This window comes from Prosopis cineraria, unplaced genomic scaffold (genome assembly GCF_029017545.1).
Source record: "Prosopis cineraria cultivar Desert tree isolate PC_DT_omini unplaced genomic scaffold, ASM2901754v1 PC12, whole genome shotgun sequence".
NCBI lineage: Eukaryota > Viridiplantae > Streptophyta > Magnoliopsida > Fabales > Fabaceae > Prosopis > Prosopis cineraria.
Genome location: NW_026555343.1, coordinates 38,080,188 through 38,098,715, shown reverse-complemented (window position 1 = coordinate 38,098,715; position 18,528 = coordinate 38,080,188). Strand labels below are relative to the sequence as shown.

The following is an 18,528-nucleotide window of genomic DNA, read 5'->3' as shown; positions in this document are numbered from 1 at the left end:
TAACTCTCATTATCGTTGTAACAGAAGCTGCTGTTGCACCCTTTTCAAATTCCTTTGGAAGCTCCTCATCGCCTTTATTATCATCTGACCCTTGCTATTCTCATCTTTTGGCTCACCATCTAACCACACACTTTCAAGTTTTATATCTTTGACACCAAGCTCACCTAATTTGACTACTCCAACTACACCAAACTCACCTAAGTTTTACATCTTCAAGTTTTATGTTGATTTTTGCCATAGTCATGATGTCACACACCAAGATCTCAAGCTTGAGAATCTATTCCTCAATGAAAATGAGAATCCCAAGGTCTTCAACTTCAAACTGTCTCAATATCTCAAGGATCTCATTCTACAAATGATCCCTGCCAGGCCCCCCATCATACTAACCGAAAAGTCTCATTGAAATTCCAATGTGCTTGGTGAAGTGAGTCAGGCATCGCATCAACATAGTGAATGGACAATGGACCTACATATGAAAAATCAAAGTCACAAGACCCAAAGATTGAAGCACCTAGTGGTAAGCTCGACGAGGCGAGGAGGTCAATGATTTAGGGTCATCAAGGAAAGCAGGGAATGGATGAGAGAGAATGGACAGTTGGAGGAGAGTATAGAGAGGAAGAGAGGAGAGGGAGAGTATGCAAAGAGGGAGGGGGAGAGAGAGTAATTTTTTTTATAATGAGGGAGGGGAGAGAGAGTAATTTTTTATATTATAAAAAAATTAAAAATGAATTATGGGACCCACTATCAAAATATTTTGTAACATAAAATATTAAAAAAATTAAATGTGGGACCCACTCCATAGAAAAATAACATCAAGGGTATGGAAGATCATATTTTTAAAATTAAAAAATAAAATTGACCCAAAATTAAGTTTAAGATCATTTGTTAACTTTCGCGTATACTTTAGAAATAAAATTGACTCTTAACCCTTTAATTTTATGTGAATTCAAATTCAAAACTGCACATTTAACTGGCTATACCTCTTTTAATTAAAATAAATATTTGTTAGATCAATTGTTATTGGTCTTAATAAAAAAGGCTGTGGCACTTCTCAATCTCTAAATCGTGAGCATGCCAAAAACCTTTTCAGGAGAGTTATTCCAAATAAATCTAACCATGGTCAAATCTCACTCATGCTAGAAAGTTTTATAAAAGGACCTAATGTTTGTTAGATTTTTTAATTTCATTAACAAAATGTCAAAATGTATTATAGTTGACATTTATTTATATATGCTTGGTTTTACTTTTCTCAACCTTTCAGTCTAGTGCACTACTATGTCAGACTTAAGATTTAGAAAAATTATTTGAATATAATTCAAACCTTAATAGACTATTCACACAGAAATTTAAATTCTAAAACGCATCGTACTTCCCTTTTAAACTAACCAACTAAACAATAACATAAGTTTAGTTGCATACATTCGGAGTTTTTTTTTTTTTTAGTTTTAAAAGTTTGAGATTGTTTACATATGATTTAGTTCGGATCAAGTGCTGTTAAGTAGTTTTTTTATTCAAATTTTCATTAAGGACAATAATTATGAAAGAATTTTCAAAAAATATAATCATAAATCAATATTTAATAGGAAATTACAAAAAGTATTCATTTAAAAAAAAAAAGAATTGACGAAGAAGTGAAAGGGGAAAAATGATAGTAAAAAGTAAAAATAGAGCAGAATAGTCACCGCATGCAAGATCGCTCACCGTAGGGATTCAATTGAACCTATTCCTCAGACCAAAAACCTCGCTTCTCTTCGCTTCCTAGCCACCTTCGTTCTTCGGTGTCTCGCAAAACCTCGAAATACTGAAATTGGTGAGGCTGTGACCTCGAAGGATTAGGGATTTACTCTGCAACCGAGCTCATCATGTACAGAGCGGCAGCTTCACCGCGGAGGTCTCTCAAGGTGAGTGCCCACTTTTTACGACAATGCTTTGACTTTCTGTTTAGATGCCCATTGAATGTTTTGTAGCAGACAAACTGGCCCTGAATAACTATGGCGTTTGATTGACGATGTCAGCCTCAAATGCATGACTGTAAATTTCTTTTCTTTTTTTCTGGGGAAACCTGACTGGTGTGTTTGGTTGAATGCTTTGGGATAATAAGACATGTTATTTGGCCAGTGATTCTTTTGATGCTAAACCTTCAAAACCCTTGTTTCCACGCTGAAGTTTGTGCGTTGCCTCGATTGACAAATCCTAAATCGTTTCAAACCGAGGCAGATAATTTTCCTTGTGTAATGGGGAATGTGAACTTCTAGCTCATTTTATTTGTTTGCTTGCGTGTGTGTTGCATGATGTCATCTTATGTAACTGTAGAGGGACGTTTTGTTTTGATTAATGTTCTGTTGGTATCAAAAAAATTCTGTGGCTTTAGGGCCGTGTGATTAACTTGGGGACTACTAGATTTGCAACCTCAAGTGCAGTAGCTACAAGGCCCACCTCTGGAGGGTTTTTTAGCTGGCTTACTGGAGAAAGTTCAAATTCTCTTCCCCCCTTGGATACGCCACTTGGGGGTGTTGTTCTTCCAGCTCCGCTACCAGATCATGTTGAACCAAGCAAGACCAAGATCACAACTCTCTCCAATGGTGTTAAAATAGCATCAGAGACGTCATCAGTATGTGTTTCCACCCTTTCTTTGCATTTTAATTTTAGTGACATATTCAATTGAGCTTTATATACTTTGTTTATAGGATTGTTGCCTTGACTTCTTTTTTGTTTTTGTTTTTTTTCTTTTTTGGGGTTAATTAGAATCCTGCAGCTTCCATAGGGTTATATATTGACTCTGGTTCCATATATGAGTCACCATTTTCAAGTGGAGCATCACACTTGTTGGAGAGAATGGCTTTCAAGAGCACAACAAATCGTAGCCACTTTCGCATTGTGAGGGAAGTAGAGGCAATTGGTGGTAATATTGGTGCGTCAGCGTCTAGGGAGCAAATGGGCTACACATTTGATGCTCTAAAAAGCTATGTTCCTCAGATGGTAGAATTACTAGTTGATTGTGTAAGGAACCCAGTCTTTTTAGAGTGGGAGGTCAAAGAAGAGGTATCTGTTATGTATGAATTTATTTTCTCAAAGATATTATTCTTATTCTTACAGTCTCTCAGTCTTTAGCAAGATCGTGCACCATCTTCTGCAGAGAGGCAGGGGTTTACCATTTTTATGGCCTTCATGGATAAAATAATTTTGGGAAAATGGCAAACCATTAGTGTGCCTGTTTGGATAGCCCAAAACGTGGTTTTCTAAAAATTTATCCAAACGCCCATATTTTGATTAAATCAATTATCTAGTTACTCAACTGAACGCCCGTGCTTTCATTGAATCAATTATGAGCCCAAAAATTCAACTATGAAGGCTTTCTCATAAGCAGCTCCCACATGCTTCTATGTTTTGATTAAATCAATTCTGCCCAAAATTGTGCTTATAGATCAATTTTTATCTGAATCCCATTTTACCCAACGCTAATTCAAACACACCTAGTGTCCATTGAAATAGGTCATTCCTTTTTTCATTAATTGGGTAACAATTTAGTAACTTATAGGTCCTGAGCATGGGAGAGAAAGTGACTTCTTGTTCTTCTAGGTTATGTAATTGGAGACTCCTAGCTAACCCCTCCATTTCATTAAAAGGTGTAATATTTATAAGCCCTGCTTTCTTCAAGCATTAAGATCATTTTTGTTTTGTTTAAATAGTTTTGCATGAGGAAAATGCTAACGACCAATCAGCGGTTTGCTTGTCTTCTGATACTGGAATGGTTGTTAATAATTCGGTGAACCCTGCCAGTCCTTCTAATCTTGTTGAATGATCTACTGATACAGCTGCAAAAGGTCAAAGCAGAGCTTGGAGAACTTTCAAACAATCCTCAGGGCTTGCTTTTGGAAGCAATTCACTCGGCTGGTTATTCTGGTGCATTGGCTAATCCTCTTTTGGCTCCCGAATCAGCACTTGATGAACTGGGTTGCAGTATTTTGGAGAAATTTGTTGCTGTAAGACCTTTTATTCTTTCTGAGACTGGATGCAAACTACTACTACTAATTTATTCCATACTTATATTTCTTCTGCTGTTCTTGCCCTTTCTAATTTCGATTCTGAATGTTGGGTGTGAAAAATTAGGAGCATTACACGGCACCAAGGATGGTACTTGCAGCATATGGGGTTGATCACGGAGAACTTGTATCTATTGCAGAGCCACTTCTCTCTGATCTACCAAGTGTTTCCCATCCCGAAGAACCAAAATCTATCTATGTTGGAGGTGATTTTCGTCGTCAAGGTGAAGCGGGAGTGAGTATTAGTTTCAGATTTACCTCCTCAAATCACATCTATCATATTCCTCTATGTTTTATGTATGTGCTTCAGCCCACTTTCAAATAAAATATGTTGATACTTATCTACTACAATATGCTGCAACATCAGGGTGCTCATATTGCTATTGCTTTTGAAGTGCCTGGTGGTTGGCATGAAGAGAAAGATGCCATAGTTTTGACTGTTCTACAGGTGCGCATTGTTTAGTCCCTTTGGATTCAAGAAATACATTTTCTTTTTTTAAATGGCACAAAAATAGAAAAATGGTATGATGAAGGGATGCACAAAAATAATTGTAAGCACTGCAGATGCTTATGGGAGGTGGTGGCTCATTCTCTGCTGGGGGGCCTGGAAAGGGGATGCACTCAAGGCTATGTAAGTGCTTACTTTTATCGTCTTGTCCCAACCTACTTTGGTCAATTTTACTTATTAAATTAGGTCTTCCCATCAGAGATGAGTTTTCTTTCTGCTTACCTCTAATATAATCATATCATAGTGCTTATTTCTTAGATATGCATCTCAGGCTTTTTTTTTTTTTTTTTAAGTTGATTTTATTATGTTCATTTGAATCCAGATCTTCGTGTCTTGAATGAGTATCAACAGATTCAATCCTTCTCTGCATTCAACAGCATCTTCAACAAAACTGGATTGTTTGGCATTTATGCAAGCACCGTAAGCACACCCTTTGCTTTCCATTCATTTTTTTTTTTTTCCTCTCAGGCTTATATTTTTGAATAAAAATGAACTGCCATTTGTTGTAGATATTATTTATGTACCTAAACCAAATGCTGATAGAAGATAGACTTCTAAAAAAACTTCTCGGTTGAAGTGACCTGCTGATAGAAGAAAACTAGTTTGTGGCTATCAAATAGCATGCCAATGACCTTATAATTGTTATACTTGAGCTTGCAATTTTATCTTCACCTGTTCTGTTTGCTTTTTATCTGTTTGTGAATTTGTAATGTATTAGTTTTAATGTTTACTGTTTAATATTATTTTCCTGGGCTTAAGTTATTTTTTTTCCTTTTTTAAAAAAATGTGGCGGTAGAGCTCTGATTTTGTGTCAAAAGCTGTGGATATAGCAGCCAAAGAATTAATAGCAATTGCATCTCCTGGACAAGGTTTTGCCCACATCTCATATTTTCTATACAGTTTGTTTGTGAAGGCCCCGTTTTCTTTTAACTTAAATTTACATATCCTGCAATGGCAGTTTCACAGGTACAGCTTGATCGTGCCAAAGAATCCACTAAATCTGCCGTTTTAATGAATCTGGAATCTAGAGTATGCTATCTCCCTCCCTGCCTCCCTCCTCCTTCATCCCGAGTTAATCTAATTGTGATAATTTTAAAGATGTGGCCTGTGGTTTTCTTTTGTTTAGACCCTCATTTTCACCTATCTCTCACCCTAAATAAGAAAACTCTTATAGCCTATGATTGCATATTTTCATGGCATGAATTTATCTCGTGGGTTTTCATCTGTTTCCCTCTTCCACTTGTTTCCTGTCGGCTTACAAATTGTCACTTTTGTAGATGATTGCGTCAGAGGACATTGGAAGGCAGGTTTTGACTTACGGAGAAAGGTATACAATCCATGAATATGCCTTTTTCCTCACGCTTCCATTCCTTAAGACCGACTAAAATTTACCCCCTTTCATTACTTCCGTGTCTTCAACATGCAAATGACACTTATCTTCAAAATATCTCTCGACTAATAGATTAGGTTCTTGTTTGCCAAGTTTTATTAGATGATACGACCTTAAGTTACTTATAGATGTTTGCACGAGTTTTTAGTGAAAAATCTTAACGTGTGGAGAATCTGGAAGTGTTCTAATTGGAAAACTTGATTGTCCCTGAATTTTGTAATTCTCACATTTTTACATTGTCATGGAAATATAGTCTATGTTTGCTAAAGAAAAACATAAATTACCTCCTTTCAGGAAACCTGTGGAGCATTTCTTGAAGGCCGTAGATGAAATCACGTTGAATGACATAACCAAGATTTCCCAGAAGATTATTTCATCACCTTTGACAATGGCATCATTTGGGGATGGTAAATAATTTTAGAATTTCAGTAAAAAATAATAATAATAATTTTAGAATTTTCCGTTTATCTGGTTTCTGGTAATGACAGTTCATTCATCATTGAGTAATGAGACTGTCTTCTCCTTTCCTTTTGGCAGTTCTAAATGTCCCCAGCTATGAATCTGTTAACCGCAAGTTTCATGCAAAATGAAAATTGCATGTCATCATCAAACCTGAGACAGCATAATTTCTGGGTCACATGTCCCAGTAATTTCCAGCCATATCAACCATCTCAGCAATGCTGATAATAAGTCCCAGAGAAGAGAATTTGTTTTCGTGCTGATCTGAGGAATAATTAACAGACAATTTTTTTTCCCTTGAGAAAAACTGATTTACCATTATTGGTTCAAAAAGTGAGAAGCTGCAGATGCATGATCTGGTGGTTGCTCTGCTTGTTAGTACTAAGCTTTTGAACTTGGAAGCTCAAGGTAATATGCTCTCTTCCACATACCATGAAGACCCAATGTGCAAGTAAAGATCAAGTGATTATTGGTCACTAGAAATTTTGAAGATAATGAATTCATTTTTGGCTATCTTTAGTCTTGGCCAGAGAGATTTTTTTTAAAGCTTTGCATTTAGAATGCTCGATGTTTTCATATATTCATAACTCTGCAGGTGCCTGCCTTATCCTTTCATCTTCTCCCGTTGACACTATCTACTCGTCAATTATCATACTATATTTTTACATAATTTTAAGTTAAAAAAGTAATTTAAAATTTCACGCAAAGTTAATATACTATACTCGTAAAAACTCTTCATATTAGTTATGGAATCAGTTTGTTGTATGACATATATATATATATATATATATATAAATAACTCCAATAAAAGTCAATATTAATAATTAATAAGATATTGAAAATATTATTATTGTGTTATATTAATACAAATTATTTCCCCCGAATTATAATTTTAATCCTCAATTTTTTTCTCAATTTCTCTCGTAACATTTTTACTCTAGTTATAAAAAAATATAAATGGTAAAATTGTAAGAAAGTGATTAATAATTTGTCTTTTATGCAAAGTAATTTATAAAAAATAATTGATTTCTTCTAGAATATAATTTAGATATAAACTGAATGGAGGGATTTAGCTTGGATTAGCGTTCACAATTTATGAAGTGATTAGGCAGTTTTTGTGGGACTCCACTAATTCTTCCAATTTATCATACAAATAAAAATTAATGTAGGAGTAGTTCTTGAAGTGTTGGTACCTTTAAGGGCGGTTTGTAAAAATTTCTGGAAGTGTTTCAGTCTAGAGATATATTATGCTCTGATGAGTTTGTTATATATATATATATATATATATATATAAGGGTATATGAGTAGGTTTTAAAAGTGTTGTTAATAGTAATAAACATTAATTAATCTATATTTTTTAATTAGTTCTATATACTATTTAGAAAGTTATAATGTTCTTATTTACGACACATTGTGTGAAGTACAGATAATAATTGATTGCTTGATGTTTATTTTCCAAAAATGTGACTTATCTTACATACGGAACATCGTCCATCGTACGGATATGGCAATGGGGAAGTGAGCGTCGTGGCAAGGGCACATCCAAGCACACCAATCAAGAAAATTCTGTTCTGTCGTTCCTTTGCCCCCTCTCAGAAATTCTATTCGGTTCTGTTGTATTACCAATTTCAATAACTGTTACCAAAAACTAGATGATGTTTTACCCCGACATGTTTAGAGAAATAAACAATTGTGTTGATTGAGAACTTTTAAAATTCTACTGCAAGTGTGCAGATTTTTTTAAAAATTTTGATGAGTTGATTTATTTTTTAGATATTTTTTGTAACGTTGTATTAAAATAAAAATGGAATATGTTTGGTAATGTGGTTGAAACTTGAATGAAATCATCGCAGGGAAAATGGAAAGAAAGGGCGAGAAGTAATAACAGAATTTCCTGGATTGGTGTGCTTGGATGCGTTTGGTTGAATGGAAATTCTGTCCTTTTTTAAAACCCTGTGACGCGGTGCATTGTGGGATGTCTAATCATTTTAAACGGACAGGATTTGAGGCCGTTGAGGTACGCTGAGAATCCGGCTCCTAATCTAATAACGTTATGTCGTTATGTCATGTGCAGTGAAATGGTTGCATTATGTTGTTTGGCCTATTGCATCATTATATTCCAGCTCACCTCACTTTCATGATTCTCGTGACGCTTCACGAGCGTAAGCTTGTAACGTGTTCAAAATGTCGTCCTCTCCATGCTTTGGCCTAACAAGGCATGGTGGGATTTACAAGGCGAGCGACCATATTCTACTAACAAATGTTTCAATAAATTGCATTTAAGTCCTATAAAAAAAAAGTTTAGTATCGAAAGATTTTATAAATTTCATAAACTATTTTTAAATTTTAAATTCTATGTATTGATAATTTGATTGAGGGTATTGACAATTGAACAATGATCATTTACAACTAGTAAAGTAAAATAATAATTTGTTATAGCAAATTGTAAATAATCATTATCAAATTATCAATGCGTAAGATTTGATATTTGAAAGTATTTTGTAAAATTTATATGATGTCTCGATAACAAACTTTTTTTTGTGGGATTTGAATGTAATTTTTTCTTAAATTATAATTATTAAATTTTTTAAACATTTTAAAATTATCAAGACATATATTTTTAAAATATTTAAAATAATTCTTGTAATTAGAACACTCTTCATGTATGTCATTTCAACATTCAAAAATTTAAATTTTGATGCTTTTTGTTTATCATTCAATAAAATCTCTAACAATCAATTGATTAAATTAAATAATTATTATCATGTTAGGTAGAAAACTTATTAAATGAGTGAATTTCAATGGTTTTTTTTTTTTTTTTGAAAAATTGGAAAGTAGTATCAAAGGTTTCCAAACATAAGCTGAAACAGAGATCATATAGGGGCTTTGCTATGGACATTTGTGGAGAAAGTTAAATCAATCTCGGCTTTGATGACTGAAGCTCTAGCTTTGCTGGCACTGGACCTGGGAAGAGATAAACTAGTCTTTAATTTGAGAGTGATTATTTGGTGCTTGTCAACTGTGTTCAGGGTGGAACTTCGCTGCTGATTCTAACGAGGACGTGGGCCCATACTTTCATTGGAAGCCATGGAAGCTTCACTGTCTGTGTAAGCAATCTTTCTCATACAGCTGTGTTCGATCTGGAATTGGCTAATTCCCTTTTAATTCGCCTCTGTTTTCTCTGTTTTGTTGCTCTTGTTTTTGCTTCTTGTTGTTTCCTTCTTATTGTAAGCTCTTGAACTTCGTTTTTCATGGAATGAAGCTTCCATTGGCCCAAAAAAAAAAAAAAAACAAAACATATGAGCTTAAACTCTTATCTTCATTTAGTTACTGTTCATTAAAATGGTCCAAAAATAAAATGATTTTTAAGTTTATTCCAATTTAGAAGCATATTTTTTAAAAAAATCCTAGGTAACGGTAAATATGGGTGATTTTTGGGGGAAAAAACTAATTAACAGTAACTAAAATGTGTGACAATCAAATTGTTTTAGAAAGCAACTAATATATAAGATGGGAAGAAGTGTTATCTATACGCATATGGGGATGCATTTTATGCTCTCCAATTTTATGATAACTTCAATAAAAAATGACTCATTTAAAATGAAAAAGTATATAAATTGAAACACCCAAAAACCTTAAAAAAATCTCTTACAAAATAGAAAGGAGCTGAGGGAGTGAGTGGTATATATTTATTGAAAAGGACATTATCAGACACGTCGAAGTGTGATTCCTTCCTGAGCCACAACATTTGCTGATATCTTGGATAATGATTCAATGGTTTACATGGACGTTGGAGCATGGGATTATATTACAAATAAAGGGTTCATCGTTTCCCCCCCCCCCCCTTTTGTTTTCTAGTTCATGGAAATTATTACAGGATTAAAGGGCATTTTTTTATATTTTATTTCTAGGAATGCTTTGCATCCTATAATAATAAGTTGAGCATTTTTCTTTCTAAATTATTTTTTAAATGAACAAAAATTTTTATCTATTAGTGATCTTTTAACTTTGTCATTTTCTATTAACATAGTATGTCATTTGGTATTAATTTATTTTTGAACTCTTTCTAAAAATGCTAGGCATCATGAAGTTTTGTTAAAATAAAATTTAATAAATATTATTTAAATATTTAATATTTATTAAGAAAATTAATATTGATTGGGTCTCTTAAATTTTCCAGATCATTCTTTGTAATTTTTTTTGTTAACTAATGGTCAAATTAATGGATATTTAAAATTGAAGTGTCACTTATTCTTAATTGGTATTTTCATATAATGCAATATGTTTTCAATTTTAAAATTTAAAAAAGAGTTACAAATTTAACAAGACAATATTAATTTTATCTGTTTATTTGAAGGTTCATTTCCTCCTTTAATTTTTTATACAAAGTTATAAAATATCAAAATATTAAATTTGAATTGTGCAATAGTTGGCAAAAAAATTACAAAGAATGACCTAAAATATTTAAAAGACTTAATCATTATTAATTTTTTTATAAATTCATTTTCTATAATTTATTTGAAATAATAATTATTATTATTATTATTTACAAATATTCACACACTATTTACAAGTCATCTATAGCTATTAATATTTAAAAAATAATTTATAAATTTTTTGTGAATATTTAAAAATAATAATATATAAAGTTAAACTTTAAAATGTTAAACATTTTAATGTAGTATTTATTAAATTTTATTTTAACATAATTTCAGGTTGCTCGACACTCCTAAAAAGAATTAAGAACATGTTAGCATCAAATTAAAAGATATGTCATGTTAAATCAGTAGAAAACGACACAACTAATGGGATGGGCGGCCAAGGCCCCCTCCACTATACACCTAGATCCGTCCCTAAAAAACATAACTTTTAATCTACATACTTTACTCGTATTTTATTATTGATTTTTATATTTTTTTGTATTTAAATTTCCATATTTTTATTTTTATTGTTTTAAGTTTCTCTATGAATAAAGTGTGCAAATTTTGGAGAAATCTAAAATAATAAAAAATAAAAATTTAAAAATCTAAAATGCTAAAATAATACAAAGATTAATAATAAAATGCAAGAAAAGTGAAACAACATAAAGTTTTATTTTTTCAATAACAAAAGTTTGCGTTGCTCACATTCCTCCAGGGGAGAGTCAGTTCTTTTTTACCATATAATACTGTTAGCAGGGATCTTTGCACAATTGCTTTTTTAATTTCGATTATTTACTTAGAATAGTAATATATACACACACACATATAGATATAAAGATAATCGCCATTATGCTCTGGTAATTTAAAAAGTGAAGGCGTTTGCTTCTTCAAAACCTAAATACGTAAACAGGTTGAGCTACAGTTGATGTTTCACGTAACAGTGAAAATAAGTCAATGTATCTGTAGTGATTAAATAAATTATCATGTATGATATTGAAAGAAAAAAAATAAAATAATATATTCACAAATCTCTCTCTCTCTCTCTCTCTCTCTCTAAGCTGTGGCTTTTCAATTTTCACAGCAGTTCAGGCAGGAAAGGGCTCATGACCCAAAGAAAAAAATTATAGCCATAGATATATTAGATATTGGTAAAAAAATTCTAGATAATTATTAATCACTCGGTAATTTGCATGTGTAAAAAATTAATTGAGCCAAATATCACGAGTTTCACAACAAAAAAATGAACCTTTTTCAATCACTTTTAAATAATCATGTTCTCGATTTAATTATCATTATTTGTTTTCAATGTTATTAATTACCTCTAAATTGCAGTCATCATTTAAAAAAAAAAAATCAAAACCAATATCAGTCATATAAGATCACACGTTTTAGCTTATTGTTCCAAAAATATATAGGGGAAAATGTGCGTGAAAGGAACAGACAAATTAAAGAAGCTTATTTAAGAGAGAGAGCAAAACCAAGGCGAATTCAATCCTCCAAGACTTTGCTGATTTCTCTTGCATTTTCTAAGCTACGAAGCCATGAAGGCCCTAGTGGCTTTTCTCCTTGTGACCTCCATTGTAGCAACAACCCATGGCTCGGAAGAAAAACCCTACCAAATCCACCCTCTCCGCCTGAAAACCGGCTCTGGCAAAGACGGCGCCACCGTGCAAGGCATAACCTGTGCTAGCTGGCGGCTGGCCGTGGAAGCCCACAACATCATAGAGTGGTCCACCGTCCCGGCAGAGTGCGGAAACTACGTCGGCAACTACATGGTAGGTCAACATTACAGACAAGACTCCAAAGCAGTTAACAGAGAGGCATACTTTTACGCTCGCGCTCTCAATCTCACTCAAGACGGCAAAAACATTTGGGTCTTTGACATCGACGAGACTTCCCTCTCCAACCTTCCTTACTACGCGGAAAATGGTTTTGGGTATGTGTCTGCGCCAGTGTGTATATATTCTTCTGTCTTCCTTCATTTTCATTTCATTAATGAATATATGGGGTGAAGGGTGGAGCCATATAACTCGACCAAGTTCAACGCGTGGGTGGACAAAGGGATAGCACCAGCACTACCAGAGACGATCAAGCTGTACGACAAGTTGCTGAATCTGGGCATTAAGATCGTGTTCATCACTGGAAGACCACTCAGTCAAGAGAAAGTCACTGCTTCGAACCTCAAGAACGTTGGCTACCACACTTGGCTCAAGCTGATCCTCAAGTAAGTAATTCATGAGTGTGTGTGTGTTCCGTGTAGCTTTGAGTACTGTTATATGTGTGTGTGTGTGTGTGTGTGTGTGTGTGAGATTATATGGATTTGAGTTTGGGGTTATATTATATATATATACATATACAGGAATACGACGGAGTACCCGGGAACGACGGCGGTGGTGTACAAATCGGCGGAGAGGAAGAAGCTGGTGAAGAGTGGGTACAGAATCATCGGAAACACCGGAGACCAGTGGAGTGACATTCTGGGTACTTATACGGGCAATCGGACCTTCAAGTTACCCGACCCGCTCTACTACATTAGTTGAGAATTGAGATCCGTATCACGTTACTCCAGCAGATCAGTTTGGAGCATTATAATTTGCATGAGAGAGAAAGTAATTAATAAGGATTAGTAATGTCTCTTTCTATATCTGTAGAATCAATAAAGAAATTCCAAGTTGATATGTGTTGCTGTGTAATGTTTCCATCCGCAAGAAATAATGAGGCTTACCATTTTGCTCAAGAGTTGATGTTAGTGTAACTTTCTTTTTCTTTTTTCCTTTTTAGAAAATTAAGTATTTAACCCCTTTAATTTTTGCTTGGTAATTACAATTCAGTTTCCAAACTTTCTTAACCCAATCCCTTCAGTTTCATCCATTTTATAAATTAGTCCTCACATGCACTTTCACAAAATTTTTAATCAATAAGGGGTTGCATTAATTGTTTAATTAGTCTAAGAGGCACGCATCAACGGATTAAATGACTAAAACTTGCTGGATTGAATTGTATTGAGCTAAATTTTATGAATTAAATTCTAAGCAAGTCATAAAAGATTAAATAATTAAAGGCTTGTTTGATTTTATTTTTAAGAATTATTTTTTGTTTTTAAAAATAAAAAAATTATTTTTGATTTTAGATTTAATTTTTTTCAAAAATATTCTCATTTTTATTTCTTAAAAAATGAAAATATCTTAAAAAAAATTATTTTTGTTTTTTTTTTTTTTAAAGCGCATTACATATTGACTATCTGAAACTATTTGAGATATAATCAACCATTATTATAAGCCATCGTTATCAAATGAATTTTCTTTTCGTTTTGGTCTAGAAAACAACTTTAAAACTTATATTACAAAATAAGATTTTGAGAACAAATAAATGGAAACACAATTAAATAGATTCTAATTTTTTTCCTTTTTATTTTTAATTCCACAAAGGTATTCTATGAAATCTAGGATATTTACCACAATCAGCATAAATTAATCCGAACCCTCACTATGCAAGAATGTTATTACTAATTGAAGGCGGCTTCATGGGTAGCTAAGGAATGTCTTTGACACATATATTTAACCTAAATACATATCTAATTTGAATCCCACATCTCATGATAAATTAATTTAACTTTCTCGAGCTAGTATTTGCCGGTGTAAGTCAACCACGTCAAAATGGTCCTATTCGTGTTCTGCAGATGAGGCTGAGGCCAACTACAGCGGAGCCAACCAAATGGTACTGCGAAGCGCCACAAAAATTTGAACCAATGACGAACGATAAGATATGTAGGGGCCAAAAAGGAAAAAAATTAAAATTAAAATATATGTAAAAGTTTCAACTGGACAATTTCGGAATTTCCTCTTCGTTCTCTATTTAAAAAAAAAATTATGGACAGAATCTGAATATCCTAAAAACAAATTAAATACTCCAACCATGTAACTTTGTTTGTCTTATGTGACTAAATAAAATAATATAAAAACCATAAAGACATGATATTGGAATTTAAAAGGTAAAATTTAAATGAGTTAAATCAAGAGACTGATTAAAATTTAAAACAAGTCTTACTGTGTCTTAAAGATTATTAATAAATCACACAATGATAAACAACAGTAACTGTTGGCAAAAAAAAAAAACAATAATAACTCGTCATGGTTATGATCATCTATTTCAATTCTTTCACTTTCAGCATCCTTTTGGGTCACCAAAGAATCTTATACAGCGTATATGTCAGGGCACTATTCAAGTGATGATAGTAAAAGTAAATATTTGTATAATTATAATCATAATAATGTGTTGTAGAATTACAAATATTCATTATATGTATAACTTAAACTAGCCCATATATAATTACAAATTTCGAGTCATACATATATTTTTTTGGCGGATTAATATTATTTATTTGTAAAGTTTTGATGGGTTAAAAGGAGCTTTTTCATATCAGAAAATGTAACAAATAGACTAATGAGTTTAAAAACGGATCATGTAAATATGAAAGGAATTTTTTCTTTATGAGGTTCATATTACTTAATGATTCATAATTAAATTAATTTTTCATGTATTAGAAAATTTCTGAAATTATATAAAATTCCATTTTCCCGATAATGAATTTTGGATAATATCTGAAACAAGTATGGTCCTCTCTCTCTCTCTCTCTGATTTTGAGATCATATCATTACTTACCCATGTCATGCTAGGGTTTGTCCATTGCCAGATTTAAATTGTCTGAAGTTGGGATTGGTGAATTTAGGTGAGATTTTTTTTTTTCCAGTATTTTTGCTCATTTCATTGTTTTTTATAAAATATAAAATCTTCTTTTTCTTTCTTAAAAGAAAAGAAAAGAAAAGTTGCCATCATCATTGAAACAATAAAATAGTATGTTTTTTAAAAGAGACGGCACGTCACTGTGGGACATAATAACCAATATTTGAAAAACTATAAATGTTGTTAATAATTAAATTGCATTATTGCAATATGGATTAGACCTATAACAAGTTGATGTTAAAAAAAGATAGAATAGATCACATTTAAAAAATGTTAAACTCTATTTAACACCATTCCTAGTGTTTTAAAAAAAAACAATACTTTTTTATATTTATATATGCTCTCTAATAATCAAAAAATAATCTAATTTTCGATTTACTCTTAATAAATAAAAAAGGAAAATCAAATTTAATTTTTAAATATTTATTCATAATTTATAGTTTTACAGAAAATAACTTTAGATAACTTTAGATATAGATTCAATAAAAAAAAAATAGTAAGTATAACTTAGTCAAACTTTTCCAAAAATTTATTATGATTTAATTTAGAACTTGCTATGGGTCATCTCCTCTTAATACGTGTGTCAATATTCATAATATCTACGATTACTATCACGCACCTCCACTTAATTAGCCGCAGTTGGCGACCTAATTTTAATTTAAGCTCATAAGGATGGTTCACTTATTAAATTATTATAAATAGAATTTGATAATTTTATATATTCATAATTCATAAATAATCTTGATTTTGAGAATAATTAAGTTACCTCTTTTTACTTTGGAATGATGAAATGTCATGTTAGATATAACTATTTAAGCTATGTTTGATTTTACATTGAAAACCACACTATGGTCTTTATTTGTAAAATATGTGAGAATTAATTTTGGCCCCCACTTTCTTATAACGTTTCATTTTTGGCCTCTTCATGTGTCAACTTCTAATTCCATCCTATATTGGTATATTTAGCTGAGCATGAAAGTGCTCGAGTACATATTACTAATTAGCAACTACTCCGTGGAATACGGAATACGAAATACCATACAACTACATTAATATTGGCCCTTTAGCCTGCTTCAACCATTACATGGGAACATCCAACGATATATATATATATATATATGTTACTTAAGGTATCTCACAATTAACAATCGTGAGATTAATCTTTTAAAAAATTTAAGTGATATTTAAAGAATTATCCTTTTTTAAACAATTATTTTTTCATATACACTTCCAAAAATTAAATTTGGAATGATGTATGAGGAGCCCAGACTACTATTACCTATACTACACCTACCTAATTTGAAGGATATATTATTTAGTAATTACTAATTAGAAATGATCTAAAACTTGCAATAATAACATTATATTTTGGCTTAAAAGAGATGTTTATGTGTAGAAAACAAACATGAGAAAAAAAAATAGCAACTAAATTTGAATCTAGTTAGAGTTAGTTCTTCACAACACATGGCAAACCAATATTAAATTTTTATTTGATATAAAAAGACATGTCTGTGTGCAATAAAAAAAAATAAAAAGACATGATTGAATCACATGCATGTTATATATTTAATATTTTATAGTAGTGATGTATGTATATGATACGCGGGTCGGCATGCATTGATTACTGGCTTGAAGATTGTGTGTTTTGTTTAATTGAAATAAACATGCGATAGTGATGGCTAACTTCGTTAATCAGCCCTAAGAAAAAATTATTATTCTTGAATTTGGTTTATGTGAGGCAAATCAAAGGAAAAGATCAAATCCTACCTAACAAATTAATTAATACATATAGCACATAGTCCTTGTCTCTCAATTATTCCATGCCCAACAGCAATTCCAAATTAACAAATTATCATGCACGTTATCCTTTTGTCGCCATACATATATACATACATACATATATATATAAGGGAATCACGTGAATTAATTGTTTTATTATCTACTCATTGACATGTATTATTTAATATTGATGAATTTGTCTAACTTATTTTCGTTACCTTTGACCATTTCAAGTGTCACGGATGTTTTTATTCCGTCCACATCGATTCGCATGCTCCCAGGTAGCATGTCAGAGAATTATACCTACAGTCATGCGTGGGTTTCACAATTTTTTCAAGAAATGTATAATTTATAAAAATAAATTGTTCATAAACATGCATGCATCAGTAGTGCTCTTTGATTTTTTGCAGTCTTCTTTTGAGCACCTAATGCATAGAAAGATCTTAAAATTACACTGCTGCAAGCATACAATAATAATTTTTAGTCTTGTACTTTTCATTAATGTATGTTGTTTGAAATTATGGACAATTATGGTTAAATAGATATACCATTTACATTCAATATACTTTAGAGGAGATTAATATATAGTGTTGGTCGAATATGTTCCATGTGTCGTCTCACCAAAAAAATTACGAACATGGATTAGGAGATGAAAAAGGCTATTAACTAGCATACAATAATAAAATCTAATTATGTTAGCAAAAATATTATTATTCTATTTTTTTCAGAGGCAAATATGCTACTCCTTTCATCATCATCGGCAAATAATTAATACTTCCTTAAAATTCTAAGACGAACATGATTTCGATACAAAACAAAAGCTTTAAAGTAACAGATATTTTAAAATTAATGACTTAAATAGAGAAGCGGCGTAGCATGTCATTTATTTTATATATGTTGTAATTGAGATTTGGATTTAAAATAGTTCTGATAAAAAAGAATTTAAAATTTTTTTTATTTTAATTATGAGTTTAAAAATAAAAATAAATTAAAAAATAAAATACAAATTGTACGGATCGCATCCAGATAATTCAAAGCTATCAACTAATAATTGATCAAATTGGTAGATTGATAAGATTTGAATTATATATGTTTCCTCCAAAGTATGTAGAGCCTTAAAAAAAGTACATGCTCAAGATTAACGTCTACAAAAATCACATGATTCAAAAGGAAAAGATAAAAAAA

General features: G+C 31.8%; 2 protein-coding genes across 2 annotated transcripts; both read left to right on the top strand.

Moving 5' to 3' along the window:
* Positions 1-1,697: 1,697 nt before the first annotated feature.
* LOC129287617 (mitochondrial-processing peptidase subunit alpha-like) lies at positions 1,698-7,015 on the top strand. Its single transcript, XM_054923831.1, has 13 exons — positions 1,698-1,901; positions 2,372-2,611; positions 2,746-3,042; positions 3,816-3,983; positions 4,111-4,278; positions 4,411-4,491; positions 4,608-4,674; positions 4,874-4,971; positions 5,348-5,420; positions 5,510-5,580; positions 5,829-5,878; positions 6,236-6,348; positions 6,479-7,015. Exons 1-13 carry the CDS (start codon positions 1,863-1,865, stop codon positions 6,529-6,531), a joined length of 1,518 nt encoding a protein of 505 aa, XP_054779806.1. The 5' UTR covers positions 1,698-1,862; the 3' UTR covers positions 6,532-7,015.
* Positions 7,016-12,295: 5,280 nt separating this feature from the next.
* Positions 12,296-13,558, top strand: LOC129288920 (stem 28 kDa glycoprotein-like). Its single transcript, XM_054925734.1, has 3 exons — positions 12,296-12,757; positions 12,836-13,045; positions 13,181-13,558. The coding sequence occupies exons 1-3, from the start codon at positions 12,363-12,365 to the stop codon at positions 13,359-13,361; spliced, it is 786 nt and encodes a 261-aa protein (XP_054781709.1). The 5' UTR covers positions 12,296-12,362; the 3' UTR covers positions 13,362-13,558.
* Positions 13,559-18,528: the final 4,970 nt, after the last annotated feature.